Raw genomic sequence first — 27,274 nt, forward strand, 5'->3', positions numbered from 1 at the left:
CGTGATTTCCACCTTCTTGGTTTTGAAGCCAAGAGAGAAACGGGCACCCTGTCAGGGCAGGAGCTGCATACTCCTTCAGCTCTGGATGAGGGGGAGAAGGAAAAAGGAATACAGCAGAAGCAGGAGCAAAGGGGGTGCTAAGGAGAGGCTAAGCTTTTCGAGGAAGAATTTGACTTGCAATCAGCTATGTGGAGCATCATCGCTTTCCTGTGGGGCAGCATCCTTCTCCTGCCTATGGCGGCTGGAATGCCTGCAATGCTGTAAGAACCTCAGCTGCTTTCGATACACAGTCTGGTCTGTGGGGGGTCCTGGGCGGGTGGCAGTATGACAGAAACAGGACAGAAGTCTTAAGGGGAGGAGTGTTTTTCCAGAGAGGTATAATTTCTCATGTTCCAAAGGTTTCACTTGGTTTTCGTGTGCCCTCTTCCCCACACTCCCCTTACCACTTGGCTCTCTGCCTTTGATGTAGACCATCTATTTCAGCAAAGACTCAGGCAGAGCAACTCTGCCAGCTTTCTGCATGTGTTCATGCCAATATCTCATGTCTCCTACTCTGTTTCAGAATATGTTTCCTTTTGGGCTAAGCTTTTCTCCCAAGAGTCATAGATCACAATTTAATACTTTAGGGATGCTCCTTGTAAAGCAGCGTGTTCGTTCAGGCTTGGCTGCCCATTTGCTCCCACCATGCCTTTTTTCAGACCTCTGTCAAGGACAATTCTCAGCACTGCTTCTCTTCATATACTCTGTCAGGAATGCAGCTCCTGTTCCAGCAGGTACTGCTCTGATATCCTGGCTTGAGAACTTGCTCTTGCTTTTGGAAGGCCTTTGCTTTTGCAACCATGGCTCAAGTGCAAACAGAAGCATGACTGTGCTTGAACAGTAGATATTACAGTGAAATTTAAGTCACTGGGTTGTAGCTGGGTTCCCTCCTGCTGTGTGTGGTGTGGCACGCACAAGTTTGGTTTTAAAAGACTTTTCCAGCAGGAGTATAGCGTCTTCCTCTAGACATGTTCCATAGGCTAACACAGTTCCCACACAGATTATGTGCTTTAATTACTGCTACCTGTTTGCCATTGCTACCTTCAGCATGAAGCTTTGCTTTATGGAAATACCACTTGTTTCAACAGACTCTCTGCTGTCTCACCTGTATACCAATATTTTTGTAGATTCATAAGAAAGGAATCCAACCTGGATCTTGGAATCCTCGAATGAGAGCCTCTGAGATGCTGTCTTGTACTTCTATAGCTCATAAGGCAAGGGCAAGGGATGAATTGTCAAAGGGGTGTAAAAAAATGTTCCAGAGTAAGGTCATTAGGAGCAAGGGAAGTATGGGAGGTTCAAGCAGTGAGTCTTTAGTGTTCATCCCATCCTTTGGCCCAAGTGGCAGGGGGAGGTGCCATGAGTCAGCTTAAGTAGGAAAATCAAAATGTTGTTGGCATATGTTACCAGATCCCCGAATATCAGCAGCAGACAAGCTGCTCAAGGCAGCTTGGCAGCGGTCAAGTGTGAAAGCACTCAAGGCTTCTGGCCAGCAGGACTTTGACTCCCTCTTGCCAGGGTGCTGAGCTCCAGCTCAGAACTGCCAGCAGGTCATCTCCCTGCCTTCTGCTCTTCTGATCTTTCCAGGCCCTGCCCTCCTATTGCTGCAAAACATGGTGCTGGCTGAACCTGTCCAGAGTCAGTATGTGGGAGGAGTTAGTGATAAGAGTTTTGAAACCTGCTTGAATGTTGGCTTCTCCTTGATTCTAGTTCTTGCAGTGCAATGAAAGATGAAAACAAACAGTATGAACAGCTTCTTGGTATTATCATGGTAGCCAAGGTCTGCTGCTGATCACTTGGGTGACATGGGGAGGTCCCTTCACCCTATTTTCACTTTCAGTTTGGGAAGCAGTGACTTCATCTTTTTATATGGGCATGCAGCATATAGTGCAGACTCAATATTCATGTCTGCAGTACCTATGATCATGTCTCATTGGCACTGTGACAGCAGAATGAAGAAACCAGAAGTACTTCCTAAGTACCTAAATCCCGTGATCAAGACCTGTCCTCTTAGAAAATCAGTTTTACCTGCCTTTTTGTTTTTTTCTTTTTTTTAATAGAAACTATGCCGTGGCAATACCATCACAGCTCTACTACCCCTTCTCAGAGACAGTGTGTCTCCAGCTCAGCAGAAAGCAAGAAGTCCCGATCCATGTGTCAGTAACCCTGCAAAGCAGAGCTGGGAATGAGACTCTGATCACTCAGTCCATCTCTCAGCTCACCTTCTTTCACTGCACAAGGTTCCAGGTGAGTAATATATTTTCAAGGGTTGTCAGTAGGGTGGAGATTGCGTCAGTTCTGCTCTTGCTGGGCAGAAAGGCAAATTGTGTATTCCCATGAGGATATCTTAATTGGCCTGTGAACCTTCCGCTTCAGCTGTACAGGTCTGCCAGTGTCCTTCCTGCTGTGTAGCTCCACTAATATTTTACTTTCCTAAAAACCATTTTGAAATGTTCTATGGGGTCTTTAAGGGAAGAAGAACTGGAGCTATACAAGAGTAGTATCATAACCATTATTCCAGAAACCTTGGGATCAGTGAATGGGATCCACCCTGAATGATAGTTATAACTATACCTGCAGGTCCCTCCTCCTGTTGGAAATCCTGATGAAGTGGCTTTTATTGCTATCACAGTCCTGGAAGCCAACTCAGAGTTTCAGAAGAAGCAAAAAGTCCTAATCAGGCATGCAGACAAGAAGACTTTTATCCAGACAGACAAACCTGTGTACAAACCTGGACAGATTGGTATGGACAGAATGCCATGTCTTATGAGAGAGAGAAGAGGACACAAAATATGGGTTACCCTCTAGTGCTTAGAACAGGGCCTGCTTCTCAAGGCAAATGGGTCAGAGGCTTCATTTCCCTTCTTGGCTTTGCGGGATTTCCTAATACTTCTCTCCTATGTCAGCATGGCATATGTTTTCTCCAGTACTAGCCACACACAGACAGCATACTGAACAGGGCACGTGTGTGTTCACTGATGTGTGAGAAAAGGGTCAGATGCCACTGTGTTATATTATTCATGATTGCTCCAGTCAAAGCCACGATAGTCTGTCAGGCCCCTAAATCCCTCTCTTTCCCACAGACTTCCTCAGATGAGGATCACAGTACTACAGGCCCCACCACTGCCCTAGCACAGCTCAGATCAATGCAGGGTACAGCTGTTTGCCCCATGCCTCTTCACCCTTTCCAGTAGGACGAACCTCACTGCAGGCAAGACTTAGAGGCCCACCACAGGTCCACTGTCCAGAAAAATGCTGTTTCTCACCAGCACAGCCATTCTTCCCAGAAAACCCCACACCCCATCTTCTAACACTTTTTTTTCTAGCAGCCTGCCAAGCTCCTAGCAGGACTTTGGACATAGGCCCAGGAGTGGATGACTCTAGCTGTTGCCCACATCCTCTCAGTGAAGCACATGGGCACATCTTTCTTAGCCATCCATTCTTATTATTTATTATTAAGAAACTTGATTTCACGTCAGCCAGTCCTGTTTTTCTTTTGCTTTATAGTCAAGTTGCGGATTGTAACCTTGGATCAGAACTTTATTGCCAGCAGTGACATGGTAAGTCAAGAGGGAAGATACCTTACTAAGTCTGAAAATGCTGTGGGCAGCCTCCATGACCTTTGGATCAGTGCTTGGCCCAGCTAGGTGATCCAACTGTGGACAGCTAGTCTCAGTGTTACTTTTGGTGCTTACAAACAGCGTTGAGCACCACCTGCAATGCAGGAGCTGCTCATGATGTTGAGTTATGGGCAGTCCCTGGGAATTGCTTGGGGAAGACTGAGAGCTGGTTGGGGGATAAAAAATACTAGGGATGTGGATGATAATTCACCTGGAAGCAGTAATTGTTTCTTTCCTTCCCACAGCAGCGTCTGGTGGAACTGAAGGTAAAACACCTACTTTATTGAAATTGGTGAACTCTTCTCATCTTGGGGAAGGCACAGGTTTGGAGATGATGGTGGGGAAATATGGTTGCATAAAGTCAGTTACCTCAGAATGAATGAGAACGGTCCTTGACTTCTTGCCCTTCCCTCCTTCAGTGACCACAGAAGTTTGTCAGTGCAATGTCATGGCACCAATCACACAGGGGTCCCTGCATAAATGATGGGTACCATTGAAAACCATTCCAGCAAACCTTTCTAGAGTAGTCACAGGACTTTTAGTCACTCTAGCCCATGAAGACTTGTGAAAATCCTGAAGTTTCTTTGAGGAGATGTACAGAAAACAAAAGATTGACCAGTTAGTGTTGTGACTGCCCAGCTAGAAAAACTTCCTAAAGCAGCTTTCAGGCTGTTGTTCTTAAAATCAGTTAGGTTAGTGCAATCACCTGAGTTGAGGAAAGACACCTGAAAGTTTGTGATACCCATGCTGAGAGGTCACAGTTCCAATTAGCAATTGGCAGTAGCTAATATACATTTGCATGCCATACCCAGCAAGCAATGAATAAATAAACGCATGCTTTCTGAGATACCCATGCAATACTTTATGCCACTTTATACAAACATAGCACTCTGATCCAGCTTCACCTTTTCAAACAGCAGTTCCCATTTGTTCCATATGAAGTACCCATCAACTCATCATTAAGTCTTTACTGGCTGGGCAGTGTGACTGCATCCAGAGTTCTGCATCTTGCCCTCCCAAGAAACAGCAATGGGAGACACTGTCCTTCATGACTGGGCTTCAATGGACCCCTGCATGAAGTCCTGGCCTCATTTACCCAGAATTCCATTGGGATTTAAGACATCAGACTCTCCAGAAATCACTCCCGAGTAGGTCATGTCTTAGGCAGCATGTGTCTCCGCAGTGACCCGGGAGCTGTGCCAGCTCAGATCACCACAGAGGTCTCTAAGAAGGACCACCTCTATTTCTTAGTTAGACCCACAGGCAGTAAACCAAAGTTTTCCAGCAGTCAATGAGATGGCAGTGCCATTGACTTTTTCAATGAGACAGGGAGAAAAGTCCTTTCCTCATCAAGTTTGGACTCACCTGAGCACTGTAGCTGTGTCATAGACCTGGGCTCTCAGGACAAGAGAATACGTGGTCAGACCATGCTCTGGTAGGTTGGACTCCCTGCAAAAGTCTTTTTGCACTGTCAATTAACTGCTCTCTACTACTACCTGTGCAGGACCCCAAAGGCAACCGAATTGCACAGTGGCAGAATGTTACACCTGTGGGAGGTATTGTGGATCTGTCCTTCCCTCTGGCTGCAGAAGCACCTGTTGGAGAGTACACCATCAAAATGCCTGACCGCACACGTACCTTCAGGGTAGAGGAGTATGGTAAGAGTCTCAGAAAGCTAATGGCAGCAGAGAAATGTATATTGCCTCCAGCCCCCCTCTCTCACACAGAATTGAATAGGTCATGCAGCTGTGAATAGCTGTGCCAGTTGTACTATCACCTGAGATGTGTAACTGCCTGCCAGTAACTGTAATCATTATCATTCAGGTCCGCTGGCTTTCTGCTCCCCCATGTCCTGAGGACGGACAGAGGCAGTGTCCCATAGCTGTGCTCTGGGAGGAGACTAAGGCTGTCTACTCCCATCACATTCTCCCAGCGGGGCTGCTGATGCATTCCTACCACGCCCTGTGCTGGTAGTCAGGGAATGAGAGATTTCTCTTCTGTGAACAACCACTTAGGAAAGATTGGAACAAATGAACTCTCTCTATTCTCATTGAATTGTATTTCTCTTGCTTCCACACAGTGCTGCCCAAGTTCAGCGTCTCCATCCAGATGCCTCAGGTGGTTACCATCTTGGAGGAAAACTTCCCTCTCCACATCTGTGGAATGTGAGCTGACTTATCATGGTAGAAGATGCATTCTTAGTGGTTTGGGAACTGCACAGCCATCAATAAGTGAACTCAAAATGGTCTCTGACAACTCTATCCCCATTCCAAAGTTTGGCACCCTGGTATCCTTTGCTAAGTAATTATCCTGGACTCTCACCATCCTCCATATTCTCTCTCCTTAGTTCTTTCTCTGTGAGTTTGAAAGTGTGGCAGTGGATTCCGTCAGTGTAGCATGTGCCCTACAATACAGTAACTGCTGTATTTATTACTGACAGTGTTGTAGGAATAATGATTCATGGCCAACACAAAGTCCCTTAGCCCTGCCTGGTGGCACTAGAGCTGACTTGGAGAGAACTCACCCACCACTGTCTTCTATCTCAATCTGATGAAGTCATTTTTACTTCCTGGCCTCTGCTGAGCTCATGAACCGTGAAGATACTGCAGGTTTCTGGGCTGTATAGCTGCAAACCTCAGGCTAAAGCTGGTGTTATTCACTCTTGAGCCAGTGTTTCTGTATATAAGTCCTCTATGCTCTGTTTGCCAGGTACACATATGGGAAACCAGTCCAGGGTAGTGTGAAGGCTGTGGTGTGCCGTAAACATATCCACTATAATCGAAAGTCTTCCAAAGCCAAGCGCAGTATTTGTAAAGATTACACCGGCAAGGTGAGCACACGGGATACTCCTCTTGCAAAAGAGAAGAACAAGGGCAAAGAGAGGGAATACTAAAGGGTGGAGTGTGGTAGACATCAGCTATTGAAGCAGGTTGCCCCTTGCTTGGGGATGAATGACTGTTATGTCCTTAACTCCACAGTCTAGCAATCTTAGCCCTTCTCAGTGATTTCTCTGACTGCACTTAGATGCTCTCAAAGGAAGAAGCATCAGTAGGCAAGCTAACTTGCAGACTTTCCTACAAAACAGGTATTGCAACAGGGCAATAAAAAATGCAAACACTGTTCACGTCATTTCACTTCCACGGGATGCATTTTAGCACCACTTTTTAATCTGGTGTAAACACCTATGTACTGTTTCCCAGAAACAAGTGCTTAGGAGACTCAGAAATTACCACTTGTATCTAAGCAAGCAATTGCACTTCATCACAGACTTTACTCATTCATGTCCATGGTTGAATGAATGCACCTATATTTGTTTACATATTTTTAAGAAACCAATATCTTAAAGATAAATCCTGCCCTAGCAGAAGAAATTGTGTTGTCAGGGAGAAATGACAACTCATGTTTGCTACTGGTGCATGAGTGAGCATGTAAAGACAAGAGACGCATGAAGCAGCATCTCCCATTAGTGATTGCTCCACAGAAAAGGGATGTTTCATGCCAGTATGGGAATTGCTCCTTTAACTGAAGTGTCTTAGTCATGCAATTTTAGACTTCTAGGCTTTGGGTTTGATCTGCCTTGCAGAAGGGATTAGCACATTCATGATTGGTTAACAAATGCAATTTCATATTTCCAGACAAACGAGGATGGCTGCTTTGCCACTGAAGTGAATATTAAGAATTACCATCGGAAGCATGGTGACAAGTATGATTTCAACCTGGAAGCTGTGGCTTTTCTGAAAGAAAGTGGAACAGGTAGCAAAAACTGATCCTACACTTCATGGAAAATCTTTTACTTTACTCTCATACAACATGCTTGTCTTTGGGTTTTTATCCCAGATCCTTGTGTCTTCCCATTAGACCACTGGAACTTTCTGCACTGGTTCCCTTGAGGTCAAATGTTCAGAGGGCTGTGTCTTCCCTGGGAGCACCATAACAACATCTGTGTTTTTGTGTATCATAACACCCAGGTCTGACTCACGTAGGATATGTGAGTTCCCCCTGTTTCAGAATGGGTTTACCAGTGTGCTTACTCCTCCACAAGCTGCTGTGGGCAATCCAGCTCTGGCAGTCACCTTAGTTTGACAGAGATGGGCAAGAGCTGCTTTTTCTTGTCTTCTCATCACATTATAAATGTGTGTGGAGGTGGGCTAGGCCAGGTTCTCTTGTTCTTAAACCATACTTGAGGACAGTCTGTTGGAATGAGGAGTTAGAGCAACTTGGGCTAACCAAGGCCCTCATTGTATCCTGTTGTTAGCTCCTCATTAGATTTACCTCCATGTTCCAGAGAGGGAAATAAGGTTTCCTGTAAAGTTCCCTCTCTCACAAAATTTTACAGAACCTTCCTTGCAAGAAAATGTTTTGCAGCCCCCTGCCAAAAGCAGACTGCTAACTAACATGGTGAGGGCAAGGAAAAATGTTGCATTCTAGTGACTCTGCTGTGAGAAGGGAAAGAGAATGGAAGAGGACAACTAGGAGTAGGACCATCTTTAACAAAGGGGGAAGGGCATGTGAGAACTGTCTGACAGAGACCTCCTGGTAGACTGCTGTCATTCTGGCAGGTCAGACACATGATACTCACCTTCATGTACCTCCTGTCTTTCCTAGGGGTGGAGTTCAACACCACTAAAAGCTGCAAGGTCACTTTTGATATCACAAGTCTCCAGTTCTGGGAGACAAGCTACTACTATCAGCAAGGAGTTCCCTACTATGGAAATGTAAGTGAAAAGGAAAGAAATACGGAAAGCCCAGCACCTGGGCCTAAGCAGGTGGCAGACACAAAAGTATCGAGAGGTTCCCTTGTTCTGAGCTGCCCAAAGCTGCTAGCAAAATCCTCTGTCCCAGTCTCTACTTTGACATATCTACCAAAAGGTTATGCAGAGGTGTGGCCACAGGATCTGTAGCTTTGACAGATGAGAGAGCTGCTGCATAAATGGGGGGAGAGGGGTTGGAGAAGTTAAAGTTTACATTGAGAGTCCCTTTGCAGAGAGAGGAACTGACTGTTTCTGCATCATTACAGCTGGAACTCAAAAGTGCCAATGGGATGCACCTGAAGAACAAGAAGGTGATTCTTACAGTGTCCTACAGTAGTGGGAAGCAGACCAAGACCTACTTCACAGATGACACTGGGATTGCCTCTTTCATCTTAGAAACAACAGCATGGGACAACAGCAGTAAAGTTATACTACAGGTTAGGCCCAATAATTACATTGGATTTGGTTAGCAGCAAGCAATACATCCCTCAGACCTATAGTCTGTGTCATTGTCTTGGCCAAGACAGGGAGATGGAAGCATAGAACGATGAAATAACAGATCTAGGGCAAGAGGAATTGTTCATATCAGAGCCACATTTCTGGCCCCTAGAGCTTCAGCAGTCCCTAAGCAGTCCCTGGCAGTGGACAAAGACTCCACTAAGTTGTGACTGAGTTCTACCTACACAGCACCTCTGTCTGAGGTGGAAAGGATGTAGTGGGACTGAGCAGGGACAGAGAGTAAAGAAAGAACTTTCACGTGGTATGGAACAGGAACACAGGAAAAAAGCTAGGGAAGAACAATCTGAAAATACATGTGCAGAAGAAAGTGTCAGTGACGAGTTTGCATTATGTTTCCTCATAGCATAAAAGTTAGGAAAAACCTGGGATATAAGAGCTAGAAAACTTAAGGGAAAAAGAAGGAAGGCTAGTTAGGAAGCAGTTGCTGCAAACCAATCTGGAGCTAAGCAAGTAAACAGAACATAAGGAGCTAGATTAGGGATGTCATTGACAGGGAATTGACAGAGAAAAATTTGCCTCTGCTTTCCCATGAACAAGGAAGGCTCTCTTGTCTGGTTGTAGGACTAGGTTTCTAATACCTATCCTGTCTAACTTTGAGGTCAAAGTGGTTTGATCCAGGCACTAATAAGCCACTCTACACAGTCTAGTGATCTGGCTTGCTCCCATGGTAGCAGCAGCATTGCAGAAGTTCAGACTTCAGCCAAAGCTCTAGTATTATAACAGCTCCCTGTCCCTGTTTAGGCGCGAGTTATCACAGAGTGTGGTAGAGCAGGCAATGCCAAGCTTCACAGAAAGAGGCTTATTGAACTTGGCTTAGGTGGAAAGAGACACCTCACCCCTGGGAGAGTTTGGGGTTCACTCTCCAGTCTTGGTTTTGGCATGGGGAGAGATGCAAGAAATCTTCACACACTTTTTCTGTGCCACAGGCAAAGACCCAGCCGGAGGACTTAAGCAGTCGAAATGTGAGGGTGTCTTATGGCACTGCATCCCTCACACTGAGGGCCTTCTACTCTTCCAGCCACAGCTCTGTGAGGATCCAGCCAGTGCAGGCAATGCTGCCCTGCGGGGATGTGCAGCAGGTCACTGTGCATTATCACATACTGGCCACAGAGCTGGGGGACGGGGCTGCCAAAGCACACTTCTACCACCTGGTGAGTGCAGGGCAGCACCAGCAATGAGGTCAGCTTTGAGATGGGTCTGTGTCAGCACAGGGCCTTTTGCTGGCCCAGGAACATAGAGCAGAGACACTCTCAATCCCTTGTTCTGTTCATTACCTTTTAGGTTTTGGCCAGAGGATCCCTTGTACATCATGGCCAAACAACAGTACTTCTTGATCCTCCATTAGGTAAGAGCATCTAAATACCAGGAACAGACTAAAGCCCCAGAAGGAAAGTTCTTCCAGCCTAAATGGAGAAGGATAGAAAAGTGTTTTGAGACCACCAGGAAACCACATAGCTGGCACAAAAAAATCTAGAGGAAATGTCAAATGTGTTCTCTTCTGTCTTTTAATTTCTTTTTTTTTTTTCTGATCAAATGATGAAATTCAAATAATGAAATTGTCAGAGTTTATCTGCCAAGCAGGAGATTATCAGAGGTAACTTATGGAATCTTTTTTCTGGACTCAAGTGGAAAGTTGTTCACTGTTGCCAAGATCCCTCATGATATAAGGTCACTGCTATAAAAAGGCACATACATATATGTGGCTATGACTGTCTAGCAGTGGCCTCCCCAGAAGCAAGGCAGAATAGTTTTTTTCAAAGAAACCATGCAGAAGTATTACAGAGTAAGAGGGTGTTGCTGCTGTAATCCTTGAATTGCAAACTGCCTTGCTTCTTCCTATACTTTCCAGTTTTTCCTTCTTCCTTCAGGTCGGCATAGTGGGTCTTTCAATGTCACTCTGCCCATTGATCTCATTTCACCCATGGCTACTCTCTTTGTTTACATTGCTTTCCCTGAGGGACAAGTGGCAGCTGACACCTTCCGTCTCAAAGTCTCCAGCTGCTTCAGGAACCATGTAAGTAGTGCACAAACCATAAAGGGGCAGGTAGGCTAGAGGGGAGCTAATTGACTGCAAATTGGCAATAGCTGTCCAGCAGAATCCAGTAGCCAGAGTCTTTCCTTTTCTTTGTCTGTCAATGTCTTTAGTCCCTCTTTCTTCTGCTGTTTCAGGTGAAGCTTGGCTTCTCAGACACAGTGGCTCTTCCAGGATCATCTGTCCGTCTCCATTTGCAGGCTGCACCAGGCTCTCTATGTAGCATCCGTGCCGTAGACCAAAGTGTCCTTCTCCTGAGGCCAGAGGCTGAGCTATCCAGGGATAGTGTGAGTCACTTTAGTGCTGAACCTTGCTAATATTGGAGAGATACCTTTGGATTATCTGGTAGCGGGAACTGGTTAGTAAGGCACAGTGGATATACCAACAAGTATTTGAATGGGGACAGACCAGGGCTTAATGAGAAAAAATGAAGGCCAACATCAAATACCAGTCAAAATTTCCAGTCTCTACAGAAGGATCTAATAGAATAACTCACTGTCATCCCCAAGTACAGCCCAAAGTCACATCCTTGTTACACTTTGAGTGTTTTGCCACAGTGGCACACAGAAAACGAGACATCCATCTCCTGAACCAATTAATGACAGTGCTCTGGAAAAAAAGAGTTATGTTGAAAAAAATATCAAAGGTGTGACAGGCTCCATGTCTTTGTTCCAGCTCTCATAAACCACACAGTCCTTCCATTCACAAACTGAACGTTAAGTGATGTCTTAGCAGTGGAAGGGCCCCATTTCTCCTTTATGCCTGGATCTTGAATTGTCTCTTGACTCTGTCTTGGTGGATCCAGGATGTGCCTTCAGTCAGACAAGAAGCTGTCTAATGAGTCAGATGGGGAAGGTGTCCTCACTGTATGCATTGAGTTCACAGGTACAATTAATGACCTAGAAGTGGCCACAGCTATGCAGCCATACCCCAGAAAGGTTCATGTTCACCTTTGGTGCTATGCATCTAAAATTTGTGGAGGCTCTCCATGAAGATCAAAAACCCTTGAGGCTGGGTTTTTGCAGCAGGCAGGATTTGAGCCTTTGAGGTCACAGAAAATCTCTGGATAGAAATTAAAATCTTTCCACCTCTTACTGTACTGTTTTCATTCTCTGTCTACAGGTGTATAATATGTTCAGCTATTCTCAGGAGCACCCCAGCACCCTCACAGACTTCTACAGTGACTACTGTACTATCCATGAGAGCCCAGGAACCATTGATTCTCCTCAGACTACCCTTCCACCAGGAACAATGTCACCATTCATGTACCGCAGACACTCCTATGCTGTGTCCCAACCAGATGTTTATGAACTTCTGAAGGTAAATCTAATTTCCAGAAACCCTGAGATATCAGAGCTGAGCCCTTTTGTATCCCTGGTCAGCACTAGGTAGCTTCACAGATTGTCTTTCCTGTAAATGCTGGTGACTTCAAGTTATGAATTTGCCAAGCTTCTGAACTAGGAGATCTCTGACACTCTCTGCTCCCAGCTTGATAAATTCCCATTGGTCAAATAAATTCTTAGAACCCAGCTCCCCATTAGTCCCAAGGTTGAGACCCCTAGACTTTCTGGGGGTTGAAAGGAGATGGGAGTGTTAACCTGTGTCAGAGAAAACTGGAGGTTGGAAAAGCAAATCACCTGAAAGAAAAGGGGGAACTGGGGAAAGGAGGGAAAGAATAGTAGAAAGGAATAGCAGGTGAAGGATAAGAACAATCTGGGTTAGGGTGGGCAGCAAATTGTGGTGCCAAAATAATGACTTTGTGTGCAGGCATACACATGTGAGTGGTCACCCCCACAGTCCTGTGGCATGATGGACCAGGACTGGGCTTTGGGAGCAGGGCGGTTCTGAATTCTCTCCCTGTACAAAGTCACAAGTCAGGTTGAGGTGCAACGACATAGGGTTGCTGATATGCTGGGAAGTGGGGGCAGAGACAGGCCCACAGACCCACCATTCCCTCCACATAAATATGCCTTCTTTTCTTCCCTTTCTTTCCTCTAGAATTCAGGTCTAACATTTTTAACCAACCTTAAAATCAAATCTCCTGTTGAGTGCCACACCCAGACCACTTTCAACTACGACTACAACTACATGTGTACATCTCGATTTTTCCTGTTTCTTTGGAAATCACGGGTAACATACAGGCTGCACATGGGCAGCTGAACATGCAGTGTTCTTAGGAACTGGGGATGCCTTCCAGAGATGAGTGGGAGGTTGCACAGGAGATGTGCAACAAAGGAAGAGGGGAAAAGTCCTGGCATGGGTGTGTGTCCAGTGCGCTGGAGGGGCAGAGAGGTGGCTGCAAAAGAACCTGCTTGGAAGTTTCTGTTGTCAGGCAGGAAGATGACATGGTTCAAGGGTGGAAATGGGGCAGCTGTCTCAGGAAGGAAAATCTGTTTGTAAGACTAGGAAAGGTCTTGCTGGAAATCAGGGAATCAGCCAAGATTGGCATTGGGCAGTAGGCTTTTCTGCAGGATCTGAGAGCAAAACTGTGATCAGGTAGAATGCCTCCTGGGGGAACACACACATATTGGAATCCACTTGGTCTCCTGGGTTGTCTTGTGGAACAAAATAGTGAAGTAGGTTGAGGGCATTTTGAAGAGGACAAGTGGGATTGGGATGGGAGTAGGAGGAATGGACAACTGAGCTTTTCCCAGCTGAACTCTATCCTGATTTCATAGCTGCTCTGCCTTTTGAATGAATGCTTGTATTCCCAATAGCTTATGATGACCTGGCAGTCTTGAACAGCTTGGACCCAGAAACAGATGATGCTGTTGAACATGCTGAGTCAGAGCACACTTACCTGGATAGTGACTCAGGGCCAGTACGTACCTGGTTTCCAGAGACATTCATCTGGACTTTGGTTCCCATCAAGTGAGTAATTATGGTCTGAGACCCCACATGAATCCAGATTCTACCAGCCACAGTAGAGGGAATGGGCAGGAGCAGAGCCAGGGCATTTTTGCCTTCTGTGCACAAGAAAGAAAAGGGAGATGTGAAGAAGTGGATAAGGACAATGGGGTTTTGGTTCAGTTCCTGTCTCTGATGAGATTTTCCAAATGCTCCTAGGAATTTAACATCACACACTCCTATGGGATGGAAAAGGCCTCCAAAAGTCTGTAGCTCAACATCCTGTGCAAGGCAGGTCCAGTTAGATCAAGTTGTAGTTAAGTACTCTGTATCTCCAAGGATGGAGATTGCACAAACTGTCTGCAAATCTGTTTCAGTTTTTGACCATACTCATGGTATTTTTTTTCCTTATCTTAGGTCAGAATTTCCCATGTTACAATTTGTGTCTGTTACCTTTTATCCTATCAATATACACCTCAGAATAGACAGGTTCCATTGTCTCTACACCTTCCCAATAGGTAGCTTTAGAAAGCTGAAATATCTCCCCTTAGGCTTCCCCTCCAAAGTTTAAAAACCCCAGTTCCTTCAACCATTCCTTGTACATCAAATATCCCAGCCCTCTGACCACCTTGGTAGTCCTCCACTGGATGCATTCAATTATGTCATTGTCTTTCTTATACTGGAGGGCAAAAATGGACGCGGTAATCCAGATTGGGTCCCAAATGGAGGAATACAGGGGGAAAATATCTTTTCTTAACCCACAGTCCAGAAGTAATGGTCTCCATTGTTGTAAGGGCACATGAGATGTCTCATGCTCAACTTGTTATCCACCAGGACCCTGCACCTCTTTTTCTGTAAAGTTGTTTACTAGTCAGTGATTGTGTAGCCTGTACTGTTGTATGGTATTATTCTATCCCAGATACAGAATTTACCCATTTTTACAGCTTCTCAAAGTTCCTCTTAATAACAACCTTTCCCTCCAGATATCCCTCCTGATAATAGGAACCCCTCGCTAGCAAGGTATAATCTGCTAATACATAGTAAGATTAGTCTGCCAATCTTGCTAAGGATATCCTCTCTCCTATTACCCAGGTCATCAATAAAGCCATTAAGTGGTATTGCCCCAAATGTTGGTCCCTGAGGGATGCCATGGGTAAACAGACCCTGGCTGGACTTCGTGTCACCAATAACCATCCTTTGTCTACAGTGGTCCTGTGAATTTTCTCCTTACCTTGCCATCCACTTGTCCAGTCTGCACCTATATGACTACAAGGATACTACGGGACTCTGTGCCAGAGGCCTTGCTAAAGTCAAGTTTAGCAGCATCCACTGTTCTTCCCTTATTCACACACCTCATCTTTCTTAATTCTCCCACCTGTAAAAATGGATGTTTGCCTCTCTATCTCATTTGGCTGGATTATGATCTTTCAGGGCAGGAACCATCTTCTGTTCTGTGTATGCAGATCTGTGAGTGACACTCACAATGTTGACTGCTGAGCTGTGGTTAGGAGTTTGGGTGGTAGTGTGGTGGAAGTGTCACACAGTACTCGGTGGCACAGACTGGGTGTAAAACATGGACCCCTGGGAGCCCTGTGTGCCCACACAAAATAAGAATTTCAGGTGCAACACTGCTCAGAAGCAAATTTTGAATCGCATTTTCCTCTCAGTCCTTCCTTGCCCACCTATTTGCTATCCTTCCCATACCTCGGTCCTACTTCCAAGCAATCCCCACACCTTCACACCCACTTCCATTTCATAGTCTGAATTTCTGCATTTGTCTTATCAAGAGAAATCTTTCCAGGGGTGAGGACAGCCCCTTCCACTCTGTTTTCTCCTCAGTGACTCAGGGGCTGCTGAGCTAGCTGTAACAGTACCTGACAGTATCACAGACTGGAGAGCCATGACCTTCTGCACCTCAGAGAGCCACGGGTTGGGAATCTCAGAGACCACCAGCCTGCAGAGCTTCAAGCCCTTCTTCGTGGAACCCATTTTGCCATATTCTGTTTTCCGGGGAGAGTCATTTCCCCTGAAAGTCAAAGTCTTCAGCTACCTGAAGCAGTGCATGGCGGTGAGTGGCTCTCTTCAGGATGGTTTTTGGGCAGAGGGATGTGTGGTAACTACTTCACTGATTGAGATCAAGATAAGGAGCTGCCTCCTCAGGCACTAAAGATATTCAATAAAAACTCCACACAGAGGCACCTCTGACCAGTTTATCTCTCCCCAAAAAATGAACCCTACATGACTGCAATATCTATGGAACACTGTTGGTGTCCCACAAATATTGCAACAGGGTCATCATTGTACTCATCCTTGGGTTCTGGGATTGACTGTCATTTGGAACAAGGAGCTGAAAGGAAAAACACAGCAGCAGCTTTGTAACCTAAATTCCTTTCTGTTTCACCTCTAGCTTCAGCTTAGCCTAATGGACTCCAGGGATTTTGAATTTGTGCATGCAAATGTCAGGTTCACTACTTGTCTGTGTCCTGAATCAGCAAAAGCATTTTTCTGGGATGTGAAGGCCACAAAATTAGGTAAGGGGACAAGGGAGTGGCAGCAGTGGGAGGCAGTGGCAGAGCTACCTGAGGAAACTAGAGCTGGGCTGGAAGGGAGACTGGCCTACTATGGGAAGCATGAGTGAGCAGCCTTAGGCTGAGCTAACTAAAGCACAGGCATGAATGTGCCAGCTGGCCTCGGTGTTTTGTTTTTTAGGGAAGGTGAATTTCATTGTCACTGCTGAGGTGATGGAGCAGGACGATGTTTGCACTGAGAGTACAGCTGTTGTGCCAGAATCTGGAGGGAAGGACACAGTGGTTAAACACCTGCTGGTGAAGGTCAGACTACACTTCAGAGTTCTGGCGAGGTTGGAACTGGGTCAGGCTCAAAACAGCCTGGTGGGTGGCTCTGGGAAGGAAGAGTCAGCTGGGTAGGTAGGCACATTTCTCAAGGAGGTTGGTCAAGGAGTGATTGTAAGGGTAGGTTGGATTGGAGCATGAGCTCCTCCACTTGATGGAACAGAAATGTCAAAATTGCTTGCTAGCAGGGCAGGGGAGTCAAAGGTCATGTAGCAGCTTAGAAACCTGCTTCTCAGTAACACTTCACTATTTGCGTGCATATCCCTGTTGTTTGCGTGAGGTCCTTTGCCATGGCCCATGAGGATGGAAAAGAGGGCAGGAAAGGTGCAGGAAGGTGGGGTGATGCACAGCTTTCTCAGCTTTCTCATTTTACTGCTCTCCCTTCTAAGCTGACCAGCCTTTTCTCCACCAGGCAGAGGGGCAGCTGGAGGAAAAGACCCACACCTCACACCTATGTCCTGAAGGTAGGTGCAGAGACTCCAGAGACCATCTTACCACTGGGGCTCTACATGTGCACAGAACAAGGAGATCAGACAGAAGCAGTGTGGTGTCTGAACAACTCTAGGACTACCTGGAGGTGTATAGGGAGCAGAAAGTCAGGGATTTTGGAGCTTTTATCGGTAGGCATAGCCATTCAACCCTACCCAGTAGTAAAAACTTCTGGCAGCACCAAGCCACAATCTAACCACATCACAGTCCCTTATCAGTGGGTGGCCTGATATCTGTGTCATCCTCTCTTCTGGATGCTGATTTCGCCAACTGTTGAGGTGATCCTAGCCTTATTTACACCATCTCCTGGGGAATGCCTGTGACTCTGCCATCTCCGCTGAGCCCATTGTTGTCCTAATGTTTTTGACATTTGCAGAAACTTCAGCTTCAGAGACAATCACTTTCACGATGCCAGAGAACATTGTCCTTGGGTCAGAGAGAGCCCACATCTCTTTCTTAGGTGAGTTTTAGGAGTGTCTTGGAAAGTAATATTTCTCCCTGCATGACACTTCTCTTCTGGTGCCAGTGTGTCTGCTTTAGCAAACAGAGTAATAAGAGGAAATAAGTACAGCAAGGTTTGATACTGTCTTCTAGACAAGTATCTCATCTCTCTTACGTAAGTGGCACTGGATGGACAGATAATTTCACCAAGTCAGGGGAAAGATAGACAAGTACCATATCACTGTTCCTACAGTCTATAGACATTAACATCATGTGAGAAGAGTTGAACTGAGACCAGTCTTAGCAGGTTATCTAGAGAATCAGTGAGACCAGAATTGTTTTACAGGCAAGAATACATATAGCTCCCAAAGCTGTGGTTCTGTCTTACAGGTGATATTTTGGGGACAGCACTGGACAACATAGATGAGCTCCTCCAAATGTCCAGTGGCTGTGGTGAGCAGAACATGGTTCATTTTGCCCCGAATGTCTATATCACACAATACCTTGAAGAAACAGGACAACTGACTCCAGAAATCAAACAGAAGGCAATTGGCTATCTGGAAAGTGGTGAGTGGATTTCTGCTCATTAAGCTGGTGATGTCCACCACATTAGTTTTGCAGTAGAAATCTCAGCAGAGGCTTGGTGCTGAACAGGATTTGTTCAGCACCATCACTTGCCTGACACAATGGTAGTTGCAGCAGTGTAAATCAGTGGTACACAGCTCCCCTCTCTCAATTCCTCAGAGGTAATGCTCTCAATCATGATCAGCAGGATTGGTAAGGCAGGTTGTCACCCTGAGAACATGACATACACAGAGCATCTTCACTACCCCCAGCCTCTTCCCGCAGGATATCAGCGGCAACTCCTGTACAAGCACACAGATGGCTCATACAGTGCCTTTGGGGAAGGAAGTGAGCCAGGAAACACTTGGTAAGCAGAAGTATCCAGACATAACTGAGGAACAACAGCTTGACCTGGTCAGGCTCAAGCTGGTTTGGATTTTGGTCTGGGGAAATGGAGGAAGTCTGAAGGTGTGGAGTTTTGAAGATAAGTTGCTCCTGAGACATTTTGGAAGGGAATTGTGCCAATGATTTAACTTTAAGTACTCCTGATGGATTGTTTGTGCTTGAGCACCCCAAATGAGGCTGATTCTGAAAACTTGTCTGCAAATACACCTTCTTTTCAGGTTTTTCAGAGTGCTTTGTGCCCAAACAAGATTTGAAATGGGTCTGAATGAGCTCACTAAATGTGAGCTCTTGGAGGCAACCATGCACCTGGAATTGACAGAGCTCTGAGGGAAACACTGAACTGTGCTTCCCTTTGATGAACTGAAGTTTTTCTCTCTTGCTGCAAATGGATCTGAGCTTGAGCTTCAAGAGCATCTAACTCGTGCATTTCTTGCAGTTCTCCATCTGCACAGAGACTCTGGCCTGCTGGTATTTCTACAGGGATGACATAGTAGAAGACACAGAGACTCCTGTCTCCTACTGGAGATGGGCATCAATGACTGGTTCAGTTCTGTTTTCTTCTTCGTTCCTTGGCTCTAGGCTTACTGCTCTTGTCCTGAAGACCTTTAGCCAAGCCCAGGCCTTCATCCACATAGATGAACAAAATATAAAGGATGCTGCCAGTGCCCTGATTAAAAGTCAGACTCCATCCGGCTGCTTCAAGAGTGTGGGGAAACTCTTCAACAATGGCCTGATGGTATGACATGTCCTGAAGGTTCATTAGATACCTCAGAGCTTCTTCACTTTCTGGCCCAGTTTGGTGACAAGAACAAACAAACTCTACTGCAGGAGGAAATCTCTGATGTGCCCAAGGTCACCCTTGGGTGACATTCAGGGTTGCTTAGTCATGGTGGTACTTTTTCAAGTTACAAATGATGGAGATTTGCATTAGATGACATGTACATGGGAACTGAAACAGTGCCCTACTCTACCTCCTTCTCAAATTCTCACACATGCCACCTTGCAGAGGGGTTGTGGGAACATCACATTTCCCTGGCACTGAAATCTGCTACTGCAGATTTTATGCAGGGGAGGGGAAAGGGGAATGTGTCCAACAGAGGGTAGATACCAGCCCTGCACTTCCTTAGCAGAAGAAATAAGACCAGCACTTTTGCCTGTGCTGGCTTTTGTTAGGGGAAGAGAAGGTATGGAAAAACTTTTCCCTCTTCCTTCTCACAGCAGCCCCCCTCTTCTCTGTTTTGTGGTGTCTGCAGGGTGCAGTGGAGGAAGGACTGGGGCTGAGCTCTGTGATCGTCACAGCTCTCCTACACTCCGGGATGCCACGCTCCGTGAGTATGGGCAGCAGGGACGGGCCGTGTGTGCAGCCCCTCGGCAGGCAGTGCATGGGTGCCCTGCCTTTGTGCACATGGGGGTATGTTACCAGTTTTCTACTCATGTATCCTGTCCCTGGTTCCACCCTCCTCTGCACACATCAAAGCTGCATTCCTTTCCCAAACACCCTGCCAGTAATGTGCGTGCTTTCAATTCTATCCTAGGACCCAGTTGTGTGGAAAGCTTTGAACTGTATAAAGGAGTTGGTCAATGCTGATACTGGCAGCTCCAACCTCTACAGCCTGGCACTAGCTGCAAATGCCTTTGCAGTAGCAGGTGATAAGGCCCTCAGGCAGAAAATCCTCAAAAGATTGGATAAGGCTGCCATAATATCAGGTACCAAAGGCTGTGGGGCAGGAGGGAGGACACTGGCAGAATTGTGAGAAGACACCTGGGTTGAGCAATCAAGGGATTGGAGGGCAGGAGTGGGGGCCAATGCCACAGCTTTGTGGGGAGTCCAAGGCTTGGATAGACTCTGTTTGCCAAACTGTCACAGGTTATATCCACATTGTGAGATAGATTTTCTCTATGGATGGTCTCATAGTCCTGGACTCCCAGTCATCCAAACCAGGGTAGTTTCATGGATATTGTAGAGCCTGCAGGGCTAGGGGTTTTTTTAACTGGGAAAAGCAGGGTGTGGCGGGCTAATAGGGAGATATGCACCAATATCTGGTCCAATGTACATGGTCACTGAGTAACTAAATACAGGGGCTAAGTAGAACTCCACAGTTATTAGGTACAGCTACACACTCATAAGTGTTCCCACTCCACCTCTAGATGACCAAATATTCTGGAGTCAACAGTCCAAACAGGAAGAAGATTCCCTGTATTGGTATCGAGCTCCATCTGTTGATGTGGAATTGACGTCTAGTATCCTCAAGGCTCACCTTACAAAGTCAAGTTTGTCATCAGATGAAAGTAGAAAGGCATCCCAGATTGTTTCTTGGCTCATAAAGCAGCAAAACCCATATGGAGGATTTGCTTCAACCCAGGTAATCCCCTTGATTACCATCAACACCAGAGATGATGATGGTTTTTGAGAGCAACGGGTTCTAAGAGCACATAGTAAAAAAGAAAAAGAATAAATAAAAAAAGGATGTATGGATTTAGAGCTCCTGGGATTTGGGAAAAGGTGAATATTTGTTTTCCTCTGAGATAATCCTATGCTAAAAGCTCAATCATTATTGTGCTGTAGATGCAACATGAGCAAGGGAAAGGCTAAGGACTGGGCATGCATAGGAAGCAGGAATCCTAATTTTCCCAATGTTCATCTCTTGTCTCAGGACACAGTGGTTGCTCTGGAAGCCCTAGCCCTGTATGCAACCAAAATCTTCAGCAAGGAAGGCCCTGATCTCCAGGTTTCTCTCACTTCTAAGGAGTTCAACCAAAACTTCCGAGTAGACAATAGCAATCGGCTCCTGCTGCAGATAGTGGAGCTGCCAGCCATCCCCCAAGATTATACTGTGCATGTGCAGGGCCGTGGGTGTCTCTTCTTGCAGGTAAGTCTGGCTAGGAAGAAAAAGTCTGGGGAAAAGCCTTGAAAGCCAGCAGATGTCTTACCTTGCTACTTAGCCAACACTGAAAATAAACTGCTGCAGTAACTTGCAAGAATCTGGGCTTCAAGGCTGGTGGGAGTAGCTGTGATCCAACAGGAAGGGAAGAGCAACTCCCCAAATGAAATCTGAATTATCTCCACCCTCTCCTCCAAAAAGTCCACCAGGAGCAGTGCACTACTAGCAGAACCTCTGCTTCTGCTGCACAGTTTTCTCTTACACCGGTGCAAGACAGCAAACAACAGCCAAGTCTAGACAAGGATACTCTTCAGCAAAAAAACCTGCTATTCTGTGCCATCTTTCTTCTTTCTGTCCTGGCAGGCCGTTCTGCAGTATCACATGCCTCCACCGAGGAGCGATGCCACCTTTGCCCTGTCCGTGCAGACAGAGTGCACCACACCCAACGCCACCCAGTTCCCTGTCACTGTTCGTGCTCGGTAGGAGACACTCAGTTGCCCCTTTCCTCCCCTGTGTTAAGAGGCTTCTGGCACCACACCAATCTCTTGATGGCAAGGCTCCCCTTCACTCATGAGGTCCAAGTGCTAAGATGTCCCCACTCATTCAGCTATGCTCTCCTCAGCTGGGAGAAAAGTACAAGCCCCCAGAGGAATGGCTGGGGCTATAGTCCTGCCTTGTTACCATGCTAGTCACCACAAGTTTCCCAAGGTCTATGGGTCTCATTGTCTTCTAGAATTAGGTCTCAAAACACTAGTGATGTGAAGGTCCTGTGGGACTGACACATATTCCTAAGTCTTCCCTCCTCTGCTCCTGTCCAACTGTCACACCACTCTCCTTTGCTATACTCCTGCCTGTCTTGGGACAGAACTGCCAAGAGAACAGGTGTAGGATGTGATATTCCCTGCCATGCCTAAAGAAGGTAACACCAGAAGGCTTCCAAGGAACTTACTCTCCTTGGCTCAGCACAATCAAGAGAGATCAGGGGAAGCATAAAGATTTATTGCAGTACAGAAACAGGTGTGCTTACAGGAGAGACACTGAAAAGAAAGGCAGATTCTTCCACCTGAGTAGGAAAGCTGGACTGGAGTCTCTAGAGATCATGGCTCAGAAAGTAACATTAGTGCTGTCCCCTGGGTTCCTGCTGCAGCTACACAGGGAACCGTGTGTCCACCAACATGGTCCTGATCCAAGTGGAGCTGCTGTCTGGATACAGCCCCGTGGCAGGTTCACTGGAAGAGGTGAGACTGCGAATTTGTGTCCAGCTGGGATGGGAACAGTGATGGATGTCCATCATGCAGGATTGTATGCAGAACTGTGATCAGTCCTGTGGGCAGAGAAACATGGTTATTTTCTTCCTTAGAAATCCCTACACTCGAAGTCTCTTCCAGGCTGCACCTTGCCTTCCCCTACTTCAAGGGCTTCCTTGGCCATATAAATATTTTGCCCATAGTCTCACAAGGACAAATATCCCTGAATTATTTCTGCTTTTTGTTAAATCCTTTCTCACATTATTCCCCTGTTTTCAGCTAAAGAAAATGCCTTCAGTGAAGAAAGTTGAAAGTGAAGCTGACCAAGTCGTTCTCTACCTAGACGAAGTGAGTAATTTTGGCTAACATAATCATTAAAAGGGCTGTGGACTAACAGATAGCTTTTAGCTTACTCTTGTATATTCATTTCATTAGTATTTTAAGTATCCAGTGCTGTTGTTCCTGCATACCAGCCACATTTGCTGATCTGAAGAAGTGTGTTGTGTCAGTCTGCAGCAGTTCAGCTGTAGAGCCACTTACAGGGCCACTTAACTTGAGTGAAATGAGGCTAACTCTGATGTTAAGCCTACATCTGTTGGCACCGTTCAGAGACTGTTGAAAGTCCATATACAGTGCCTGATCAGGATTTGGGAGAAGTAGTAGGATCCATCTAGTAAATCCAAGCAAGCCTGAATTCTTAGAAAGCTCTTAAGCAACCTGGACACAGTAGGGAACGTGCAAGATTGCTCATGGATTTTGCCAAGATCACTCAAAATTAAACCAGATGGTTGTGTGAACAGCAGTGCTCACTCCACAGCCTCATTAATCAACAGATTAACAACCACTCCAGCCTTTCTCTAGCTACGTGGATACCTGAACAGCGCCAGAAACAAGACCTGGTGTGTATTTAATACTTCAGAATTTCCAAGGAGCACTTCTACATTTCTGTGATTCTTTATTCCCAGTTTCTGCCAGTAAACTGAACTAAGCTGGCCTCAGAGGAAGCAGGATATTGCCATGTGGATGCATTAGGCTTACAGAGATGCTGCTTTCATTGCATCTACAGCACAGAGCAGAAAGGCAGTACAGAGAAATATTTCAGCTTAGGCTGCCAGGTAGCACAAGGTGCAACCCAATCAACAGCAGGTCGTGTAACTACTACCATCCAACAGATGTTCATCCACACCTTGTATTTGCTTAATAATAAGGGTTGTGTGAAACTGGAAAATAAGAGCTGATGTTGTGGGACTGTGGATAAGGAAGTAGACACTGAGGCAAGATGCATGAAGGAGCTCAGAAGCACACGTGGGTGGGAAGACAGGATTCATTGGGAACACTAGTAGGATATTCAGGTGCCTAATGCATCCTGACTCTGTAGGTTCGATGTTTCTCATAAGCTGAGTTAAATTTGATGACCAAAAAAAAGAGTTAGTCACAGAACAGGAAGTTGAAGATATTTCTGAGACGGACTAGAAAGTAGAACAGACCCGTTACAGTGGTGAGGTCTCCATGGAGCCTGAGTGCAAGCAGGTGGAAGGGACTGTCTTAAAGGACTTTAGTTCTGGCTTTAATCTTTGCATTTTTTGGTCTTAGCTGACTAGACAGCCTCAAACCTACACTTTCCTAGTGGAGCAGGACATGCAAGTGAAGGATCGTAAGCCAGCTAATATCAAGGTCTACGATTACTACATGCCAGGTGAGCTCAGATGCTGTACTACAGAAACCTCTCAAATGTACCACTGGAAAGAAATTTTCTGAATTTGTCAAGTCTAAGATAATACCATCCCTGCCATGGCTATCTATCTGACTGCCCCTTAGAAGGTCTCTAGGGATGAACTTACCCTGTTGGTTTTCAAAATGATAGATCCTTCTCTCTCTGGCCCCAGAACTTGCAAGCCTGAAGTCAGCTGTAGAACCACTCAGGGTCTAGCTCTCCCAACAAGTGTGGAGCAAGGAGACGTGCTTTTGAACACTTATTTTGTGGGAGGCAGCAAGGGCAGAAGAGACCATAGTGAGGACTCAGAAGAATAAGGGTCCCCTTAGAACAGTGACACCAAAACCAACTTGTCCTCTATTCTGTGGGGTCCTTAGTGGGAGAAAAAGCTAGAAATGTGTCAGGGATTGCCATTCCTTCAGAAAGTGAGGAATTCATAACTGCAGTGGAGCTGTTTGGGACTTACAGCCTCAAAAGATCACAAGCCCCATGACTTGGGTGAATCTGGACTAGCTGCACAAAGTCGTGGGCACATACCAGTGGTTTCTGCTGTGGTGTCACAGCAGAGGGGAGTCATAGCCTGTAAGCTGAGGGAACACCTCTCCTAGGAACAATGGCACAATGCTGGGTTGCTTTAGTAAGTTTTTGGCAAATGTATCTCACAAACCCTTTTTTCCTTGTCTTCCAGAAGAAACTGCAGTGACGAGCTACAGTGTCCCTTGCGAATGAGGTGAGGGCCCAACACCTCTTTTGTTATCACAGGCATGTTCCTGAAGAATATGGAAAGGGAGGGAGACACAGGCAAAGGCCCTTGGTCAAGAAATTTGCCAGACTGCAGCTTAAGGGTAGGAAGTGATTGGCAATGCCAAGTAAGTGTGAGTTTCTGTATCCCAGTGGTTAAACTGAGGGAAAGAGAAAAATGAAGTAGAAGATTTGATGTGCCCACTCCTGACAGAGTTGGAGGTATGTTACAGAAAACAAGGGCTGCCTGTTAGAAGTGCTATCACCAGTTCTCACATTTTGCATCAAGTATACTTTAAGTCAACACAGTTCCTTTTGCTGGTACTGTCCCTGCAGTTTCCCATCCCTTCAGCCCTGTGCACACAACACGCCATGTTCACCTTTACTGCAGAGCGTCATTCCATTTCAGTGCAAAGCCTTTCATTGTCTCAGCCTGGCTTCTGATCCACACTATGATCCACTAGGAAATGGACACCTGCCTGTCCTCCTTCCAGGCTGGGCAAAGGCAAAGCTTGAACTTGACTAGTGTCTTGCTCTAAACTTTGCACCTGTGTGCTTTCATGTCCACAGCCCACAAGATGGAGAAAGCTACCTGATTCATGAATCACCTGTAGGGAGGCACACAGCCCTGTCTTGGGATGCCTGTCACAAGTCTCACACTCTTATTGGAGATTTTGCCATAGGCTTTGTATGGATAGAGTGAGAGGGAAATCTTACAATTATACAATATCCTGAGTTGGAAGGGACTCACAAGGATCACTGAGTCCAACTCCTGCTGCTTTACACGGTAGCTCCAAGAATCACACCATGTGTCTGAGAGCATTGTCCAAATGCTTCTTGAACTCTGGCAGGCTTGGTGCTGTGACCACTTCCCCGGGGAGCCTGTTCCAGTGCCCAAACTACCCTTTGGGTGAAGAGAGCCCTGTATTTGTTGGCCTGACAGTACTGTTTGGTCATGAGGTGCAAAAAAGGCCCCTGAGTTTCTAGGTTCCCAGTTAAAGTCAATTATTAAAGTCCCAGCTTTATTACTTCAGGAAAACAGTTTTGTATTTTTTTGTCCTTTGTTGTCTTCGCAGGAACAGAGACAGACACATCCACTGCAGTCTCTGTCCATCAGTCCTGTCACCCCTGCCAACTGCCACCACATGGAGAATGAAGAAAATTCTGGCTGAGCAGTTAGTTTCTGAAAGGCTTAGGCTGTGCTTGGCATCTTATTAAAAGTAGGAGACTAGAACTGTCTAATTGAGTGATTATTCAGGTTTGCTGTTTTTCTCCCAAAGCAGGAAATTTACATTTAAGAGTACCTGGGAGAAAAAACTTCTCCACTTCTGCTCTGTGTGTGTGTGTACATGTACATGTGCAAAACTCTGCCATTCCAATTGCAGACTTGCACAGGAGAAGGTAGAGCATGCACCACTGCCTCAGAGAACTGATGGCACAAGGAACTTGCAGGAAGGGCACAGGAAATACAGCTATTACATCATGTTCAGTTGTATCTTGTACTCCAAAGCTGCCAGAGTCCTACTGCAGGAAGCATTAGGAGAAACAATGGGAAGCATGAGGAAGCTCCTCCACCACTTTCTGAGGTATCAAATGCAATTGTGGGGACAAAAGGTAAGACTAACAAGGATGGCGTGATCCAGTCCCTCCATGGCTATCATCAGGCTGTAGAAGGTGCCTTGTCTTGGCTAGTAATGGGAGGGGCTCTCAAGGCAGATCCCTAGGCAGCACTCTCTCTGTGGGATGGTGTCAGGATGCAGCATATACCATGTCAACATTGTCTTGTCCTTCCTGAAGGGAATTCTCTAGATCTGTCCTGGCTTCGGGCTACTACTAACTAGCAATCTTCCTTCAAGCCTCTGGGTCTGTCACCCCACAAGACAAAATATTATATCTTCCCAGCTTCGACTTGCTCTTTTGACTCCCTGAATCCACCTTTCCTAGCATGCAATGAATACAGTGTGGGGTAGACAGGATGGAGCCATGTCTGGGTCTGAGGGCCCTTGTTGGCACAAGCTGCTATAGACCTGCATTCTCACCTCATACGGTGCTTAGTCCTTCCTTCCTCGCTCTTACTTTGAGAGACACTGTCCCTTTCTCCACCTTCCACCAGAGTCTTCCAGCTGCCTCC

General features: G+C 46.1%; 2 protein-coding genes across 3 annotated transcripts in view; one reads left to right on the top strand and one right to left on the bottom strand.

Annotated features, from left to right (window-relative positions):
- On the top strand, positions 1–26,374 carry LOC116782291 (alpha-2-macroglobulin-like protein 1). Of its 2 annotated transcripts, XM_032678724.1 has the most exons (36): positions 1–260; positions 2,100–2,286; positions 2,620–2,782; positions 3,547–3,599; positions 3,905–3,925; positions 5,164–5,317; positions 5,740–5,824; positions 6,369–6,489; positions 7,295–7,412; positions 8,265–8,374; positions 8,677–8,847; positions 9,856–10,080; positions 10,211–10,274; positions 10,798–10,943; positions 11,099–11,248; positions 12,084–12,281; positions 12,960–13,053; positions 13,679–13,832; positions 15,648–15,876; positions 16,216–16,339; positions 16,518–16,639; positions 17,073–17,124; positions 17,526–17,609; positions 17,981–18,157; positions 18,440–18,521; positions 19,139–19,295; positions 19,813–19,887; positions 20,095–20,266; positions 20,708–20,922; positions 21,214–21,429; positions 21,805–21,920; positions 22,589–22,679; positions 22,968–23,036; positions 24,282–24,384; positions 25,091–25,132; positions 26,220–26,374. In XM_032678724.1, the coding sequence occupies exons 1-35, from the start codon at positions 187–189 to the stop codon at positions 25,129–25,131; spliced, it is 4,413 nt and encodes a 1,470-aa protein (XP_032534615.1). In that variant the 5' UTR covers positions 1–186; the 3' UTR covers position 25,132; positions 26,220–26,374. The 2 variants fall into 2 exon arrangements, 1 of the variants encoding a protein (XP_032534615.1); XR_004355194.1 differs by lacking the exons at positions 22,589–22,679; positions 25,091–25,132; positions 26,220–26,374 and having other exon boundaries at positions 24,282–24,299.
- The window catches only part of LOC116782294 (alpha-2-macroglobulin-like protein 1), a 28,120-nt gene continuing 23,275 nt past the window's right edge, over positions 22,430–27,274 (bottom strand). The window contains exon 35 of the mRNA XM_032678730.1: positions 22,430–22,765. The gene's annotated coding sequence lies outside the window, so the exon portion shown is untranslated. The remainder of the gene's footprint in view (positions 22,766–27,274) is intronic.

This window comes from Chiroxiphia lanceolata, chromosome 2 (assembly GCF_009829145.1).
Source record: "Chiroxiphia lanceolata isolate bChiLan1 chromosome 2, bChiLan1.pri, whole genome shotgun sequence".
Classification (NCBI taxonomy): domain Eukaryota; kingdom Metazoa; phylum Chordata; class Aves; order Passeriformes; family Pipridae; genus Chiroxiphia; species Chiroxiphia lanceolata.